General features: G+C 41.2%; 1 protein-coding gene across 2 annotated transcripts; it reads left to right on the forward strand.

The window, feature by feature from the left end:
* The first annotated feature begins 1,395 nt into the window (after nt 1-1,395).
* On the forward strand, nt 1,396-16,379 carry gga3a (golgi associated, gamma adaptin ear containing, ARF binding protein 3a). Of its 2 annotated transcripts, none has more exons than XM_039814969.1 (17): nt 1,396-1,490; nt 2,173-2,257; nt 2,443-2,518; nt 2,615-2,713; nt 2,803-2,926; nt 3,154-3,257; nt 4,191-4,271; nt 5,246-5,383; nt 5,688-5,769; nt 5,994-6,119; nt 8,953-9,159; nt 9,265-9,338; nt 9,436-9,854; nt 11,154-11,428; nt 13,174-13,343; nt 13,453-13,563; nt 15,695-16,379. In XM_039814969.1, the coding sequence occupies exons 1-17, from the start codon at nt 1,454-1,456 to the stop codon at nt 15,803-15,805; spliced, it is 2,319 nt and encodes a 772-aa protein (XP_039670903.1). In that variant the 5' UTR covers nt 1,396-1,453; the 3' UTR covers nt 15,806-16,379. The 2 variants fall into 2 exon arrangements, with proteins under 2 accessions (XP_039670903.1, XP_039670905.1); XM_039814971.1 differs by having other exon boundaries at nt 11,181-11,428.
* Nucleotides 16,380-19,336: the final 2,957 nt, after the last annotated feature.

The following is a 19,336-nucleotide window of genomic DNA, read 5'->3' on the forward strand; positions in this document are numbered from 1 at the left end:
ACTGTCCAACTTGACAGCGGACCTTTGTCACCGCCCCCTGCTGCTGTCGCCTGCTCTTGTTCACTTTACAGGTGAGGCGCAGTTCATCTCGAACGAGCCTAGTCACTGCTCATACACACGCATTAATTCTCCCTTGTGGGGGGAGGGGCTTGGGAGACCGTTTTGGGCTTTAGCAGAAAGGGCGGAGGGACTGAGAAGTTGTCAATGTTCAAATTTTTTGGCTAAATCCTGGATCTTTGCAATCCTACCTGACACCTTTAATTTCTACTTGAAACATAAAATGAGTGTACCAGAAGTTGCTTGCACTCTGAATCTGCATTTACGCTGCTGAGTCCCCAGCTGAGATGACAGAGAGAAAGCTTCTGTGATTGTGAGAAATACCTGCTTATTAACCTAACCCCTTTCATTTGTCTATCTCAGGTATAGATTTGAGCTGAATAAACTCCATCAATGTGTCAGGCCTTACCACACAAACCACATTATTCAAAAGATAAAGAGTGCTGAGGACCACTGTGACCCAGTAAATACACACTTTAGGTCCTCTCTGAGCTGATAGCACCACCACATGGCCACACAGTAAAAGGAGCTGGGAGATGATTTTAAATGAGTGCATCATTGATTAGATCAAGTGCAGGCAGGCAGGCGGTTCCGGGCAGCAAAGTGTGGAGGGGCGGACTTTGCAGATGCTGAAATAACAGCTGGAAGAGGAGGAGGAGCATCACAGCATTGGCTGTGGGCTGCCTCAGACTAAGCCTTGAGGGGTGTATGAAATGCAACAACAGGTCCACAACCCCATTTTTAATAGTGACATCAAACACTGAGTCCCCTCAGGCAATTAAATGCTAAAATGCTGAAGGCCTATTTAAACACTGGTGAGCACCCCTAGAAACGTACTCATTGTTTATACATCTATTACTTATCAATATGCAGGCTATTTACTAGGCTACATACCTGTTTACATTCTGCTTACATTCAGTTTATTAATTTACAAAAGAAATCTTCACAAATAAATATGACTATTTATATTTGAATAATGTTTACATTTTAGCCCTATAATTCACCTGTACCGTACAGGCTGTACGATATTGTCTTGCTTTTACGTGTGTGATTTTCTTTTAATATATGAGCATGTTGAAGGAGGGTGATTTTATAAACTAATTTAAGACAGTGTTGAAAGAAAAAATGATGTTAAGCGAAGATTGTACGAGACAAGGTATAGATACAGGTGAAGCAGAAATGCGTCACATCCATAGACTGTTAATATTTACAGTCTAAGTTCACATCTCGGCAATGAGGAAAATGCAGGATTTACACAGTCATTCAAAACATTCAATGGGTCATCGAACCATGTATATATCTATGTCATCGAACTAGCAAACAGCAATTCTCTCATTTGTCCGACAGCACATGAAGGCAGCAGGAGTCACGCGTTGTTTGCCTTCAGAGTGCAAATATGGCGGACGACGGAGAATCGCTGGAGTCCTGGCTTAGTAAGTACAAACTTTAACAGTCTTTTTACGTCGTTTATTAATATTACAGGTGCGTACTCATGCGCTGTATAACCGTAGGTGTCCGATACAACAGTTGGACTCAAATGACATTGCTTTAACTACAAAGTATCGTGCTAATTCGTCTGTGTTATCAGAAAGTGGCTAGCACAGACCTGCTGGAAACTAATTGATATCGCTGGCCAAAATGAGCTTTGATGTTTGGTTTATACATATGTCCAGGACTTATAGTCGGTATATTGAAATGCGTGTAAAAATGTGATTATTCTGTTGGTGTCCCACTGCCTTTGCATTTCGCTCCCTGGTGTTAAAGACGGCAGTTGTAAACACCTCCAGGCGCTATCTTATCGAAGTTCAAATATGACTTGCAACAACAAACTGTATCAGTGAAGTGCCTGGAGGCTATAAAAGAGATAATTTATAACGTAGGATAACCTGAAAACCTTGGACAACAACTGTCTGGGTTGTTGTGGAATCTCGGAATGGAAGGGTCTCGGAAGCGGTGGAGCTTGATATTCGAGGGTTGATTTTAATCTTCATATATATTACAAAGCTCCAGCCTTCATTAGCCTTCATTAGCTTTCCAGGGCCAGGGTAGCTTGTTTAACATTGGTGTATCTAAGTGCATGAGAAATCATATTCTTCTCTTTTTTTTTTTTTCCAGACAAAGCCACCAACCCTTCCAACAGACAGGAAGACTGGGAGTATATAATGGGATTCTGTGACCAAATCAATAAAGAACTGGAGGGGTATGGTCACATTTATTCAATAAACTCAGTCTCACCCATAATGTTAAATCATGCCCATTGTATGTTGCTCATCTGTGTCATTGTGCTAAACACGTGGAGCTTATAAAGGCTGTTATAACCCAGGCTCAGGATGGCTTTTGTTAATCAGTTTGCATTGGATTGTTTTTTTTTGTCATATTTTCCAGCCCACAAATATCCGTTAGACTGTTGGCTCACAAGATTCAGTCCCCTCAGGAATGGGAGGCGATACAAGCATTAATGGTCCGTGGTGTAATCACTTCAATGTGTTTTTTATTTTGAGATCTATCAGCCGAAGGTGGACAAATATATTTATTTCCGTTTGTTTTACTTTTGTAGGTTCTCGAGGCTTGTATGAAGAACTGCGGGCGACGGTTTCACAATGAAGTTGGGAAATTTAGGTTTTTAAATGAGTTAATTAAGGTGGTTTCACCCAAAGTAAGTAACATAAATGTTCATCCAAGGGGGATATGTTGTCTTGAATTGAAGTTTGGTGTCATTCTATGCTGTGCATCTATTATTTTCAGTATTTAGGAGACAAAGTATCAGAGAGAGTGAAGACAAAAGTGATCGAGATGCTGTACAGTTGGACTGTGTCTTTACCAGATGAAGCAAAGATCTTTGAAGCATATGAGATGTTAAAGTCACAGGGTGAGAAACCAAGCACTTTGAAAACTGTAAATTGCTAATATTTGCTGATAAGATATACTAATGCACACAGTAAAACAATATGGTCGCATAACAGTGACATCCAAAAATAATGCACTGAACAGTCGGTTATGACTGTGTTGTGCTTTGTACTAAAATGTTGTCGCCTTGAAGTCCCAAAACTGTCATTTCCAGAGTTAAATAGGTGTCTGTTGTCATGTTTATTTTAGGTATTGTTTTAGTTGACCCAGAAATTCCTCTTGATGCTACATTAATACCATCGCCTTCTCCGCGACCCAAGAATCCTGTGTTTGATGATGAGAAGAAGAGCAAGGTAAGAAGAATTATTTTGGGATGTTGATACTGCAGCTCGCTCACTCACTCATTGCACTCTTTCACTTGTTTTTCTCAGTTACAGCAATGAAGAAAAAAAAAAAAAAAAAAAATATATATATATATATATATATATATATATACACCCACCAACCACCAACCACCGGTCAAAAGTTTGGGGTCAACTTCTATAGTCAGATAAAAAGTATTAGTTTCACTTTCACTTCTGATATTTTACACAGATAACGGGATGAATACCGTGGGCCTAGTGTTATTATAAGTGCATGTGAGTGAATATTGGAGTGCAAATGAGATTCTGTGTCCCATTCATTATCTCTATGAGCTGTACGGCCATTATACAAATATGTAAATTCTGCGGAGGACAGTACCATTGTTAATCGGCACTACTCCTGGCAATTGAAGGGGGGAGTTTTTGTGGAAAACAACACCAAAAATCCATCTATTTGATTTTCTAATTGGTATTTTATCATTATGTCAATATAGGCATCTGCAGATATGGTATTTAGGACACATCAGGGCAGGGAAACCTAACACACACACTGATGGAATAATTAAAATTTTTTAACATTAAATGCCGTTGGCTTTGGCAGTTGTAGTGTTAAATGATCAACAGAGTATCTCTCCCTCTCATTCTTGCCCTCTCTTGCTGTTTAATCAGTGATTAAAGGCTGTAGTATCCCACAGGAAAAAGGGTCATATTTATCGTGCAGTAATGATCCCCCCACCCCCCGTGCTCCAAAACCTCACTGGTAATGACACACTGAAACAGGTCATGACTGCATGTTTACTTTGTGTTGACTGCAGTTGATCTATAGATGAAGTTTGTTTTTTTAAGGTCTAGGAGTTTGTATGCGTTTGCTGGTTGTGTCTGGATAATCTGTGGGAAATGAGTTTGTGTGTATTCTCTCTGCAGAGATTAGCAGAGCTGCTGAAGAGCAAAAAGCCTGAAGATCTGGAAGAGGCCAATCGGCTCATCAAGAACATGGTCAAGGAGGTGAGTCAGTGTCAAACTAAATGTTTTGATTGGTATTGTTGTGTTATATTTCAAATAAAAAGCTTATTACTGCACGCATTTCTCTGTTTTCATCTAAAAGCTTGTGTTCACACTAGGGGTGGTACGGTTCACAAAACCCACGGTTCGGTTCGTATCACGGTTTTAGGGTCATGGTTTTAGGTTCAGTACGGTTCTTGTTATTTTTTTCTTTTAATCTTTAACACTCCAGAATATACTTCAGCATATGATATATAGCTAAAATTAGCATATTGAATACATGTTGCACAAAACATGCACACAGTGGCAGTTCTATATATTGTTTTATTTCATCATAGGTACCATGAAATCCAAAATGTTCCCACACACCAGACTATAAACGACGCTGGCGCATCCTCCAGCTCTGGGCAGCCTCTCTCCCACTTGACATTTCTGCATGTGACGTGACGTGACCTGCAGCGGCACCCCACTCCACTTGAGGAGCGGTCGGCTCGGTGTCTCTCAAAATCTGACGAAAATCTTTTAAACTGACCTCTGTCGATCTGAAATGAAGACAGATTCAGCAACTGCATGGCCTATTTCTCGCTTAAAATGTTTTCAGGAACACGTTTCGGTGAACTATTTTAGTACAATATGAGATCGTATTCTGAACGAGCCGCCATGACAGTCTGTTTTGAAATTAGGGACCAGCCAGACACACGTGACGCGATCGTCCAATCAGCTGCCATGGGTTGCGTTTGTCATCCCGCTCGTCATTTCCAGTAAGTGTTTTAACATAGGTGTATAAAGTGGGCACTACGGCAGTAAGAGGTTAGTGCACATTAACAGTGTACTGACGAACCGTGCGGTACACACATGCTCCGAACCGAGACTAGCGAACCGAGCGGTTCGGGTGTTTTTTCATGAACCGTACCACCCCTAGTTCACACTGACAGTAAAGTTTAATGAGTACTACCAACAAGTGCAACTCTCCCCAGGACGAGGTGAGAATGCAGAAAGCGACAAAGCAAAAAAGCACACTGGAGGCGGTCAACAACAGTGTCAAACTCCTTAATGAGATGCTTGCTCACTTCAGCCAGGACGACTCCACGGACGGAGACAAGGAGATCATAAGGGTTCGTTCTCCATTACATAGCTCAAATCACAAATTCACTTTTTTTCTTTGGCATTTATGAACTTTTTGGAAACACTCTGATGTAGTATCTTTCAGAGGAACTCAAGTTAATAAATATATACTGTATAGTCAACTCAAAGTAATTTGTTTAAAAAATAAATATCACAAGTTATACTATTTAATATCATAGCCTCAATTGACATGTATTTTGTATGTGAAACACTTTTCTTTTCATATCCTATGATACAATAGTTTATGAATTGGATTCAAGAAGTGCTTTTTTCTTTTCTTTTCTTTTTTTCCAGGAGCTGTATGGAGATTGCGACAAGCTGAGGCAAACTGTAGTTCAGCTCGCTACTGAGACTGAGGATAATGACAGCAGCTTGGGTAAGAAATCCTGTAATTTGGCCCTGGGGATTCTGGTGGCATGCTCTCGCTATTCTAATTTAAGTATGATGCGTCCGAGTCATGATTTACGGAGGTCTATCACATCACTCATAAAAAAACATTCTGCTCACATAGTTTCTATATTTAGGAAACACTGTGGGAAGAAGCTGATTGTTTTTTGATAAATGTCATCCCAGTCTAACCTTTTAAAATGCACTTATCAGGAGACATCCTGCAGGCCAGTGACGACCTCTCCCATGTCATTAATTCCTATAAGAAGATTGTGGAAGGACAGATCGTCAATGGAGGGACGGAAGCAGCACAACAAACGCAATCATCAGTCAGACAAGGTAAGTTGTAACTGTTGTGAGCAAAGAATTGTATGTCCTCATTGTAAGTTTACAACATTAAAATATGCCATTTGGCAATGCAGTTTCTGACATATTTTCAAGAGAAGCTTTTATTTTGTGTGTATCACAACTCTTTAATGCACAATAGGCATCCATGTAATCATAATCAGCCCATAGTCAGACAAAAGTGGCATAGACCATGTGTGGAAATGTATACCAATGTGCAAAGAAAACATCAGCCTAATATTACAAATGCAACTCCAGTCTAATCTGAACAAGAATACTGTTCATAAGAGCATGTCCTATGAATATACTGGTTTGTCTAACCAGGATGTCAACTAAGGAGGATTCAGGATTGTTATCGTGCCTCAAGCAGGGTTTCCGCAGGGTCTTAAAAAGTCTTACATTTCAAAATCAAAGTTTAAGGCCTTAAAACGTCTTAAATTTGCTGAAATATTGTGTCTAGGTCTTAAATAAATTTTAAACAGGTCTTAAAGGGGTGATAGAATGCAAAACTGATTTTTATAGTTGAATAATGACAGTTTAGTGGGTAACTAGGACATACATAGAACCTCTAAATCCCATTGACACCTCTTTTCTCTGCAAATCTCACTATTTGAAACTGCCTCTGAAAACGGGCGAATCTCAACAAGCCTCATAGTTGACGTCAACTATTGCGGCTCCTCCTCATTTGGCTCTAGTCTGTGTTTGTCACGCCCCAACATTTGCATAGGCTACACAACTGACCTGAGATCAGTTAGTCTTCTGAATCTAGGTCGTGCAGATCTCAGAAATTGTATACATTGTTCATATGCTATTTTACCATTAAATTCACTTCTGAGACTTTTTTATGCGAGAAATCAACTATGTAGAGGTCAAATACGGGCCGTTTTACGAAAATTGATGTCTAATTGCAAATTTTGTCCGACTGTGTGTCGGAGTTCAGAGGCTGGTGCTGCCTGTGTAGCTGCCTCGCTGCCTGGCCTGCTTTCCTTCACAGACCCCGGCCTGCTGTGAGGTAGATGGAGCTCAGTCACGGCTGGCAGCCCACAGCACTCCATACCCGCGCAAAGTCACCGTTTTGGGCTAATGGACTACAAAACGCCGCAGCTCTGACAGAGCTCCAGGGCCTGCAACTCCCCTCTTCCTGCTAGCTAAATGCCCGGTGTATGTGAGTGAAAGCGCGGTCAGCGAGCTTGTTACGCCAGCCTTCTCTTACCACAGGTTCCAGTTACTATTTTAATGTGTGTAATTATAATGTGTTGAGTTATTTAAACAAACGATTGGGGAAATAAACGCCGCTTGTCCGTGAGTCTCATTGATAGAGCCTGCGGCTGGATGGAGCTCTATCAATGAGAGCTAGCTAGCCTCCTCTTAGAATTCCTCTGGAATTCACAAATATTAATTAACTTGAAATCGGACACCATTGTTAGCTTTATAAGACATTTTGTTAGATGTTGTGTAAGTGGCGTGACGAAATTCAAACTGTAAATATACTCGAATTAAGGCGAAAAGGAAGCTAGCTATCCGTGGTTTGTAGCTACACATAGCTAGGATTGAAGGGACAGTCGCAGCTAACGAAACACTTTGTCTTCACAAATATTCATTAACTTGAAATCGGACACTGTTGTTAGCTTTATAAGACCTTTAGTTAGATTTTGTATAAGTGGCGTGACGTGTGTAACAGGTGGTAAGAGATTGCTGGTGTAACAAGCTCGCTGACGGCGCTCTCACTCTCACACAACAGGCCATTTAGCCAGCAGGAAGAGGGGAGCTGAAGGCCCTGGAGCTCTGTCAGGGCAGCGGTGTTGGTAGTCCCTGCTGTGGGCTGCCAGCCGTGACGGAGCTCCAAGTACCTCATAGCAGGCCGGGGTCTGTGAAGGAAGGCAGGCCAGGCAGCGAGGCAGCACCGGCGGGCGGCGAGGCAGCACCAGCGGCTGAACTCCGACACACAGTCATACCAAATTTGCAATTAGCCATCAATTTTCGTAAAATGGCCCATATTTGAGCTTTATATAGTTGATTTCTCGCTTAAAAAAGTCTCAGAAGTGAATTTTATAACGAAATAGCCCGACAAACAATGTATAACTTTGCAGTGTCTGAAATATGAGGCCTGCTGCCAAGTCTCCCATATGTTTCTATGTAGTTTGCTCAAACCAATCAGCGCGTAGCTCATTCTGAATATTCATTAGCATACCATATTTGGAAGAAAAGCTCTTGTTCCAAATAGAGCCATATTCACAGGGTAGTTAAGGGCCTAATAAAATAGCATTCGGGCAATTTTCAGCCCAACCAATGTTACATACCCCATTAGGAGACCTTAAGGAACAGTGTAAAATACCCTATATAATCATTCTATCACCCCTTTTAATTTTCCTAGTGTCTGATGGTCAGCCACTGTGGTACATAGTGATCCCCTGTTTTTCTCCCATCCTGGAATGCTGTGTAGACCAGCTAGACCCTCCTCTGCAGCGCCGTGGTGGAGGAAGGTCTGGCAATGCAAGACTTTAAAGGGAGTAACTAATACAATAATAATGATAGGAATATTTATAGGTATCATACCACAATACAAAATCACATGTCAAAACAAGTCTTTGCTGCTGATATTCAATATTACACAAAGAAAAAATACATGTGAAGATGCAAAACAATTTATTTTCCATTTCTTGTAAGAAAAATGCCATGATACTTCATGCCTGTGATTTATGTGGAGCTACTGGCACATTGTTTCTGGAAACGAACATGGCTCTAGAACTTTTCAAATGTCACTTTTTGATTTCCCCCTGCTGACTTTACCCCTTTTAAACTTGCCGGATCCATCTGACAATCACAGGTCGCACAAACCAGTCAGAGATTCTGATTGACCTGGCGGGTCTGGACATTCAGAGCGTCTCTCTACCAGGGCAGCAGCCCCCAACATCTTCTCGGTCTATTCCTGCTGACCTGCTGTGTGGGTCTGCTGCCACTGACCCTCAGTCCCACAGCCCCAGCGTACCCTCTGCAGCACTCTCTCTGCTGGATGAAGAGCTACTATCTTTAGGTAACATGCAATATAATAGTAGTAGTTTCATTTGTTTTTCATGGAAACATTTGAGAATATCTTGTTTACATGTACATATGTGACATGTTTTGTGTTCATTTACAGGCCTCAACGAACCCGCTCCCATTCCAAATAAATCACCACGTGTAAACCTGAGCAATCATTTGCCATCTTTACAGGTATTTAAATGAATTGCAATAATTTCTACTATTAGTATTGTCTTATTGGTAATACCAGTGTTTTTTTTTTTTTTTTTTTTTTTACCTTATATTCCAGGATTTCAGTCAAGATTTAGATTTTTTTGAAACCACTTCGCCTTCGGTTTCTGCGTTCTCTACATCTTCACTTTATCCAGACGGGCTTTCTGTGACAGTAGCCCCAGTTAGCTCAGCCAAGTCTTCTACAGCTGCCTCTGCCTTAAGCTTCCCTGGCCCCGTCTTGGCCACGCCTCCGACTTCTACAAGATCTGTCTCAGCAACATCAGTTATATTCCCTCAGCCCCTCAGCTCAGTATTGACCACCACGGCTCCAGCGGCTCTTCCTCAGGCATTCAGCATGGCCTCGCCTGCTTCTTCAGCCACCCCTGTCACTCAGCAACAGGTCTCCACTTCACCTGGAGCGTCCCACACCACTTTAACTTCTCTGAGTCACAATCTGCAAGACCTTGCCATGCTGGATCTGGGCAGTCCTAAAATGTGAGTAAGCCTTACATGCATTGCTAAAACTGGCGAGGGAATATATATCAGCACCTATCCGTCTATCTTTCACACATAATAATTTGGATGCTGGATCACATTTTTTTTTAGAATGATGCATGCACTTCTCCGTTAGGGTTTTATTTTTTTAATTGCACTGATTGGCCTAGGTGGATGTCCAAACACTTGAGTTTAAGGTACTTCTGACGCTAAACAGTGTTTTATGAAATTTCAAGTGCATCTCAACCACCAGTTTCTGATTGGCAGAGTGAAATGCAGAACTCCATTAGCTTTTGATACACGGTGGTCCGTGGATGACCCTGCAGCCACTTAAAGAGCGTTGTTTTGAGCACTGTAACTTAGCAACAGCGCTCCGAGCAGATGTTGAGTACAAATTAAATAATAACAAGTAGTTACAGAGTAACATAAAAGTACTAGTTATTGTCTCAGTTTAATTAAAATGTTGAAAATTGTGACTGATCATTTTGAAGTGATAGTTAAGTGTCTAGCTGACACTTAACTATCACTTCAAATGTCAGGTGGCTGAGATTGGGCCGGCTACATTGCACATATGCAGAGCGGATGTTTCAACACTACTCTTCCACTATAATTAAGGAAACTGGTCCCACTGGACACGAGAGCAGCACGTAAGTGGTGCATATGCTCCGCGGAGATCCACTCTACAAGCGTAAAAATAACTTTTATTTGTGTTTTTTACGCAGTGTTTGTGCAGTCCTTTTACACAGAAATGGATCATAATGTGTCTTTATTTCTTTTAAATTAAACTACAGATATACAGGAAACAACTTTATGACTGTCAATGAGTGTATTGGCAGTTTTGTTTTGAGAGTTTCTGTTTTTATTTCTTGTTTCCCTCACATGCATCATATGATAACAGCGGACAGTAGATTGACGTTTCACAGCACTCCAAATACTGAAGAAACAACAACCCCAAAGCAAAAGCTCACCGTTTCACCTGTGACACACAATCCAGCCGTATGCAGCAGCAGGTGTAGCCGGTTTAAAGATACATTCCGCTCCACAAACGGTCTGCATACGTTATGTGTTCAATGTAGCCAAAAGTGTAAGGCCAAATGTGTTTGCATTCCAATAATTATCAGCAAACCTGACTGCACAGTGTTATTTTTTTTTTTTTTGTTATAAGGGTTTATTTATCTCACCCTGCTTCTGTTATCTTGTTGTTATTATGGGTTATCAATGTTTATGTCTGTCATTATATGTTTAAGCATTATGGCACCTGTATTGTCGTTGACAAAGACACTTGATTTATCCACACAGTACACATGGTGTGATTGACTTTGGCAGCTTTCTGGGCAAGAGTGAGGATCTGCTCGCTCCTGCTACCCTATCTTCCGGTCTATGTGTCGCCTCCACAACATCCACCTCACTGCTCCTAGGAGGGTCCACTCCCCCCCCTGCCAAGAGTCAGGCAGATGACAGCCCTCTGTTACGCTCTCTGTCCCCCATCCTCCCTCTGAGCCAGGCCAGCCCAGGCAAGGGACAAGAGGTGTCCCTGGCCAATGTTGTTGTCCCTTTAGATTCCATCAAGCCAAGTGAGTTCAATGAAATAAGCTGTAAGTTTTTTTGTGTTTTATTTTATGAGTATTTCAGTTGATTTTGTTGAAAAATGTTATGTAGGAGAGGGTTAACTGGAAAAAGAATTGAGACGGACAAGGACATCACATGACCTGCAGCTATGTATTTGTGTATAAACATCAGTATTATGTTTAAACATTTTCACTCAAAAACCACAAGGTTGCAAGGGCTCCATCTGTGAAGTTAGCACTGGAGCAAGGCAGACATACTGTAGAGGACATAGTAGGGGTGGTACGGTTCACAAAACCCACGGTTCGGTTCGTATCACGGTTTTAGGGTCACGGTTTTCGGTTCAGTACGGTTCTTGTTATTTTTTCTTTTAATCTTTAACACTCCAGAATATACTTCAGCATATGATATATAGCTAAAATTAGCATATTGAATGCATGTTGCACAAAACATGCACACAGTGGCAGTTCTATATATTGTTTTATTTCATCATAGGTACCATGAAATCCAAAATGTTCCCACACACCAGACTATAAACGACGCTGGCGCATCCTCCAGCTCTGGGCAGCCTCTCTCCCACTTGACATTTCTGCATGTGACGGACGTGACCTGCCGCGGCACCCCCACTCCACTTGAGGAGCCGGTCGGCTCGGTGTCTCTCAAAATCTGACGAAAATCTTTTAAACTGACCTCTGTCGATCTGAAATGAAGACAGATTCAGCAACTGCATGGCCTATTTCTCGCTTAAAATGTTTTCAGGAACACGTTTCGGTGAACTATTTTAGTACAATATGAGATCGTATTCTGAACGAGCCGCCATGACAGTCTGTTTTGAAATTAGGGACCAGCCAGACCCATGTGACGCGATCGTCCAATCAGCTGCCATGGGTTGCGTTTGTCACGCCCATCCCGCTCGTCATTTCCAGTAAGTGTTTTAACATAGGTGTATAAAGTGGGCACTACGGCAGTAAGAGGTTAGTGCACATTAACAGTGTACTGACGAACCGTGCGGTACACACATGCTCCGAACCGAGACTAGCGAACCGAGCGGTTCGGGTGTTTTTTCATGAACCGTACCACCCCTAGGACATAGGGGTGTGTGTCCGACTAAGAATTTCCGTAGTCGAATCAGAATCGTCGAATCATGCGTGCGGCTAATATAAAGGGGCCTGACTACAGTGATAATATATTCAGCTGTAATAAAGTTGATTCTAAAGCTTCTTTGGTATGAAAACATGCAACAGATTAGGACACCAACATAACAAGAGCAGCTTATTATTATATAAGTGTTGAAGGGGCAGAGGAGATAAATTGAAAGAGGTTTGGAGCACAGGCTCACGTGTCACTCAAGCAGCTGGCACGCGCCCCCGGTGACGAGAAGCCGAGCGCACGGAACAAATGGATGGATCATGGAAAGTGAAACTAAAATCTGTTGTGGGGCAGTTGGATTTATTCACGCAGATTTATTAAAAGCTTCTTTTATGTATCTTATCGGTCCAGCTGTTTTCTAGTCAGAAAATATCACCTTCCCCCTTAGTGAAAAAAATGAACTTTAGATATTGCTGTTACTTTGGGATGACAGCGGCAAACTTGTTAATACTGGAAAAGACACTGAGTGAAGGACATGCATCAACATGCTTTCATTACAGATGACATTGGGAGCTATATAAGGTAGTGTATGTATTTGTGAAGAGTTGAGACTTGTGACAGTCTTTGTAATAATCAACGTTTCCCTTTGTGTGCTGTATTTTAGGTAAAGTGTGTCCTGTGACAGCATATGACAAAAACGGTGTCCGTGTTCTGCTGCATTTTGCCACCGACTGTCCAGCAGGCAGACCTGATGTACTGGTGATGGTTGCGTCCATGCTGAACACTGCCCCGCTGCCTGTCAGGAACATAGCGCTGCAGGCTGCTGTGCCCAAGGTTACTGCATAGGAAGCTATCAGCTCCATTCAATTAAATATTTGACTGATTTAAGTGGGTTGCCACTTCTATTTAATTAACATGAATGTCTGTTCTGCCAATTCACTAGACAATGAAAGTGAGACTGCAATCCCCCTCAGGCTCAGAGCTGGCTCCTTTTAACCCAATCCTTCCCCCTGCTACCATCACTCAGGTCATGCTGCTTGCCAATCCTCTCAAGGTAAAGCTCAGCCTGTTTTTGGTGTTCATACATTTTAAGTGCATTAGGTAATGTATGTTTTCATAGAAATAACACTTTACTACTTCAGGAGTGTTTTTATCAGTTTGAAGTCATATATAGTACAGCGCACTATTACCCCTACTTACAGTCTTAGGACCCGTTCCGTCCTAACCCTGGTTTTAAAATCGGATCTGAGTGATCACATTCTACCTGCCGGTAGAATGTGTTTGCAAATGCGTCCACTTGGGGTCGGATCTCGCTTCCTGTCTATATGAGAATACATCCTTCTGTGTGTGTGTTTAAATCATACATTAGAAATGTGCGATGACTAATAAAAAGCGCTGCCCACAGTCTGTCTGTGTGCCAACATAAAGATGTCTATTGACGGGCGGTGAGACCTGTGCAGGAGAGAAAGAAGTTTTTTTTTAAAAGTCTCTGTGTCTTCAGCTCTCAGTATGTTTGTAGCTTCCAACTGAATCTCTGTGATTTGAAGTTTTGTTTCTATATTATAACTGCTTTATTTTACATTTCATGTTCCCTTATAGTCTTATAGTTGTGTTACGCTACTGCTGATGAAGACTCAACATTTTCAGATTTCTGCTGCTTAATAGTAAAAGCTTTTAAATAGCAAAATAAACGGGGACTTTTATTGTGAAGAACTAATAGGAAATTAAACCGTTTCACAGCCGCTCCTTTGACAACTCAGTTTGCCGGCTTACACAGCGCAACACACATTAGATCTGGCAGTGCGAGATTAATATAAAAAAAGGAGACGACATAAGAGCAGGACTATTTCCAGGCAATAAGGATATAAGACCAGGCTGTTACAAATGGCTAAAGCTAACCTGGGCTCGTATACCAAAGACACACACCTACTAAAGGTCTTGCCTAGCCGGTAACAATAATCCCCCTCAGTGTTTCCTTTAGGATTTTATTTAGCAGTCGGGCAGGTCCGAAAAAAAAAAAAAAAAAAAAAAAAAAAAAAAAAAATGCAGCGTAACTACTTCAGCATGTAAATAATGCACCTCAAATACAAACGTTCTCCGACTTGCACTCTAACAATGCAGCCCTATTTCTGATACCGTGGGGGGCAGAAATGTTGCCGTGGGGGGCCGCCACGGTCACATCAACATAGAGGAAACGCTGCCCCTGGCTTGTTTTCCCTACATGTTGCATTCAACGTAAGAATGAGACTAAACTTGCCTGGATGAGTGCATATCTTTCCTACTTAAGAGGGGTTTGTGCTGTGTTAAACTGACTAACCAAGCCGTTGTTTCGTTCTGCGTTCTGAAGCCAAGCCTGCTAACTCTGGTCTCCCTCGTCGAGACGACCTCTGTTCTGGGTCGACTTTTTAGCGCCCCTCGTTGACTTCTCCCCAAGCCCGCTCCTGGGGGCGTTGTAGTTCAGGTTTCAAAGGTGTATTCACAAAAAGTTTGTGTTGTGAAGAATAGTCTTTCAGTGTCTTTGTCTTCAGTAGTGTTTTCTGTGTGGAAGCATGTGGGTTGCAGCCGTCAGCGTGCAGCGCGCTACCTCCGTAACGGTCTCCCTCAGGACACAATCTCAATCTCCATCTCCACACCTGCCGCTTTGGCTAAATCAGATCAACCAACACGCTCCCCCTCTCATTTGACATGTCAGTCAATCCCTGTCAATCAGCTAACTACTCCCACTTCTCCAAGGACACTAAACTGATATCATAACAAGGCAGCACAGGAACAAAAAACCCGACACATCACTGACCGTATGATAACATCCAAAACACACGATTCCCTCTGTGGTTTCTGTGACATGAGATATACCTTGAATAATGGCGTAGTTCCGCTAACAGTTGAGTAGGTGAGCCTTAATGTGGCTCAAGACACAGACCCGTACACATTGCTAAAAGAATGTGGACACGTGGCTCAGACCACCTCCCAATGTGGTTTTAGCGATCAGATTTTAATTTGTCCTCAATGCGTCCTGAGAGTGTTTTCACGAGTACATCCTGAGGTCCGATCACTCACATCCGATTTTAATACCAGGTGAAAATGGGGTGGTATCACTGACATTGATAGTGCACTAGATTTTGGGTGTTCCAGCAAGCTAATGAAAGCTGCCAAACTGAGTGTGTACTTGTGTTTGTGTTTTGCAGGAAAAGGTTCGGATGAGATACAAACTGACATTTACTCTGGGAGAGCAGCCACACTCAGAAGTGGGGGAGGTGAATGAGTTTCCGCCTACTGACAGATGGGGGGCTCTATAGCCCTGCCTGTTGAAACTAGATGTATTTAACAGTTTAGTTTGTCAGTGCAGTTCAGAGGTCAAGAGAAAGCGCAGAATTGGGAAACTTGAATGGACTTTAAAGGAGTTTTTCTGATTGAGATGTTTGATTTTATTAGACAACTTCATTTAAAAACGACACCAGCTCAACCAGGAAGTGAGTGCTTGCATAAAAGGACAAGTCAGGATAACAAAATAAAGCCCTCAGGCTTATTTTCCTTGCGGTCCCTTGACTTTGGCCTCCTGAAGTATCCAAAGTCCTGTAGTGTACATCCAACTTAAACTTTATTACAGTGCCAGATGTTGTCTGTGTGGTGCAGTATTAAATGGTGTGAAATGCTTGAATGTGGATGATGGTTATGTGGGAAAATCATTGGTTATTATTGGCGTTTTTCCATTACATGGTACCTGCTCGACTCAACTCGACGCACTGTGCGTCAGTTTTCCATTGCAGATTTTACTACCGCCTCAGCGTGGCTGGTCGTCATAGCGACTGCCGTGGGCGTGGCTTGGTAGCGGTGCATTTCCCCCGTCCCGACTCATTTCCTGGTTCTTCGTCTCCGTAAACAACATGAAATCAACAAGATAGTTAACTTTTACTGCTCCAGATTTCCCACCATGGTCAGAAAGAACAGGGGAGACACTTTGTTTCTCTCACTATATGACTCTAGAGTCACTACTCGCTCCGAAGATAATCGCCGTCACTCTCTCACTGATCCCTCGCTCACCCACTCCCCACACACACACGCACACACCAGCGCACAAGTATAAACATCAGGCCACTTGTATATAGCATATCCTACGGAGAAAGCTGGAGGCAGCAAAAAACCACTGCTGGCTAAACTATTTAAAAACGCTGGGTTGGTCAGGACACCCCCGTCAATGCAGTGATCATTGACGATTCTTTCCGACCAATCTCTAGCCTGCAGGTTTTCACATCACCTTTTCGTCTCGCCTCAGCTCACTTGGAACCTCGACTGAGGTGGTACTAAAAAAAGCACCTGTTAGCAGGTACCAGGTACTTTTTTTCGTAATGGAAAACCAAAAAAGGCGAGTAGAGTAGAGTCGAGGCGAGTCGTGCAGGTACCATGTAATGGAAAAGCGCTATCAGTTTTTTTCTAATTATACCCTTTTGCTCTCATTTTAATCTTCATATTTACTGTCCCTCAATGCCAGACAGTCTTAATATTAGGGATGCACCGATCCGACTTTTTCAGTCCCGATACCAATACCTGGGTAAAAAAGAGAGTTCTCTGCATAGATATCAATTTTACTGAATTGTTATTAAAATATTAAATTGCGACCCAGGAACTTCGTAAAAAATCTTTAACATTAGCAGGAATTACATTTTCAGTGTAAACATTTTAAATGCAGCAACAAATTGGTCAAAACTTAAAGAGGAATTCAAATTCCAGTATATAATGTAAATAGTGTATAAACATAAACGTAGAATTGAATAGATCAGCCCTATTGTCACAGATGCCCAATCCAGCTATTCAAGTCAGCGTCGGCCCAATTTCAGTATCTGATTGGTGCATTCCTTAATTAATATAGAGCAAATCCACATTTTCAAGAAGATTGTGAAGCATTTTAAATCATTTGCTGCTGGCTATGTATGATAACAATGTTTTATGCTTTAAACATGGGACTGGAACAGACAAGAGGCCCTCTGTTGCTAAATAAAAGGCACTCACAGATTGGCTCATTAAGAGTTAGTTACTCTAAGTTGACTTCTTTCAATTTGCTACTACTTACTGTTACTACTGAATACTTTTGCTTGTCTTCTGGGTTCTATACTAACTCATAGCTCAGACTCTTGTTATGCTTTTTAGTCTTAGTATTTATTGACATGAATGTATTATTTATTTTGGTTTTGGGAGGAAGGTATCAGATCAGTTAATTTCCTGTATGGTATTTAAATCGACAGCTGTATTCCTTCTGCATACTCTTCTTATGATGGACACTTTCAGTATTGCAGTAAGATTGGCACAAATCAGTAGTGGGCTGTCTTAAGAGGCTTTAATGTTACCAATTATTCAGAAAGACCGTTAATAAAATGTTACATTATGTAACAGGGTGGATTCCAATGAAATACATGTCTCCTATGTCCAGATTGTGCACTCTGGATAGAAGCTTAATGTAAAAATGTAATTCTTGCTAGATAAAACAGCAGCCTTGTGCCAGAGACATGAGCCCTTTTTACTTGGTAGTGTAACATGAGCTATTACGGACAAGGACCAATTGTATACATTAAGTGGATGTGCTTTGGTAAGTGCTGACTAGCTGACAATTTATCCCTTAAGACCGAAAGGAATATTGTTTGATGTTAATTAAAGCTTTGCCCTTGCTCCTGCTCTTAGACCATGTTGTGGAAACCAAGCCAAAGGAGTGTGAGTTGCCCTGATTTAAATGATTGACATTGGGCGATAAATGATTGATATCGGGTGATCTAAATGGTTAGCTTGTGTGGGAGTTTCCTATGTCAAACTTGGAAAATAGCCTTGAGAAAATACTGTATATTAATAGTAAAACCTTGATGGTTAATTCAAAGCATTATGTTTACCATGTGTTTATCAAAAATGGTGACTTTATTGTTGTCTTTCTGGGGCTATTAGTGCTAGGAGATTCTATCTCTACATATTTCTTATAAAACTATTTATTTGTCTTAGATTGTTAAATAAACTTGTCATTGCATATTTTTTGAAAAGCAATTTCTGTGCATGGAAAAATAAAGAATGAGATGGATTTATTTGTATTACAATTCTCACATATTTTTGCCTCATTTTTCAGTCTCTATGGAGCAATATCAATGCAGTAGCATATTAACCACAAGGTGGTTGAGGTGTATTTTCATTTCATCAGATTCTTAAAATACGCTATTACAAGTACAAGTCCTGCATTTGACAAGGTAACAAAGTATCAAAAGTAAAAGTACTCATGCAGCACTATTAGTCCTGCCATTATATATTAAACTACTAGATTGTTATTGCTGATGCACTGACATGTAATGAAAGCATATTAATGTAGCTGGTCAAGTTGGAGCTAATTTCAACTACTCCATTGCTGTTTGGTAGGTAATAAGCTCCTCAGTTGTTTTTTAACCAGCAACTACAGCTTATCAAATAAATGCAGTGCAGTAGAAATATAAAGTGTATTACATGAAATAGTAATGTACAAGTACCTATTTGGGTCAAATATGTGGCATAAATATAAATAATTTAGTAACTTATCTTGGAATAAAAATCAGTCATAACCACAAGTTAATTACAGAGAGTAATGTATCTTTACTACACAACTCCATTAATAAAAAGTTTGATTCTTGGCTTGCAAGAGATTTGTATGGCAGGGTTCTTCTTTCTAAAGCAGATGGTCTCTCACAAGCAGCACATTTATTTACTTCAATTGAAATACTTAAGTTACACTGTGCCAATCTAGACAAACTATTATATAACTTTATATGGAGAAAGAAGCCACATAAAATTAGGAAAAACATCTTGACTAATAAAACTGAGGA

This window comes from Perca fluviatilis, chromosome 1, assembly GCF_010015445.1.
Source record: "Perca fluviatilis chromosome 1, GENO_Pfluv_1.0, whole genome shotgun sequence".
Lineage (NCBI taxonomy): Eukaryota > Metazoa > Chordata > Actinopteri > Perciformes > Percidae > Perca > Perca fluviatilis.

What these genes read in the sequence shown, in the direction of transcription:
- gga3a (XM_039814969.1), top strand. Translation starts at nt 1,454, where the DNA reads ATGGCGGACGACGGAGAATCGCTGGAGTCCTGGCTTA. An exon ending in AGGCGATACAAGCATTAATG is followed by an intron (nt 2,519 to 2,614) that starts GTCCGTGGTGTA and finishes TTACTTTTGTAG; the next exon opens with GTTCTCGAGGCTTGTATGAA. An exon ending in GCAATCATCAGTCAGACAAG is followed by an intron (nt 6,120 to 8,952) that starts GTAAGTTGTAAC and finishes TGACAATCACAG; the next exon opens with GTCGCACAAACCAGTCAGAG.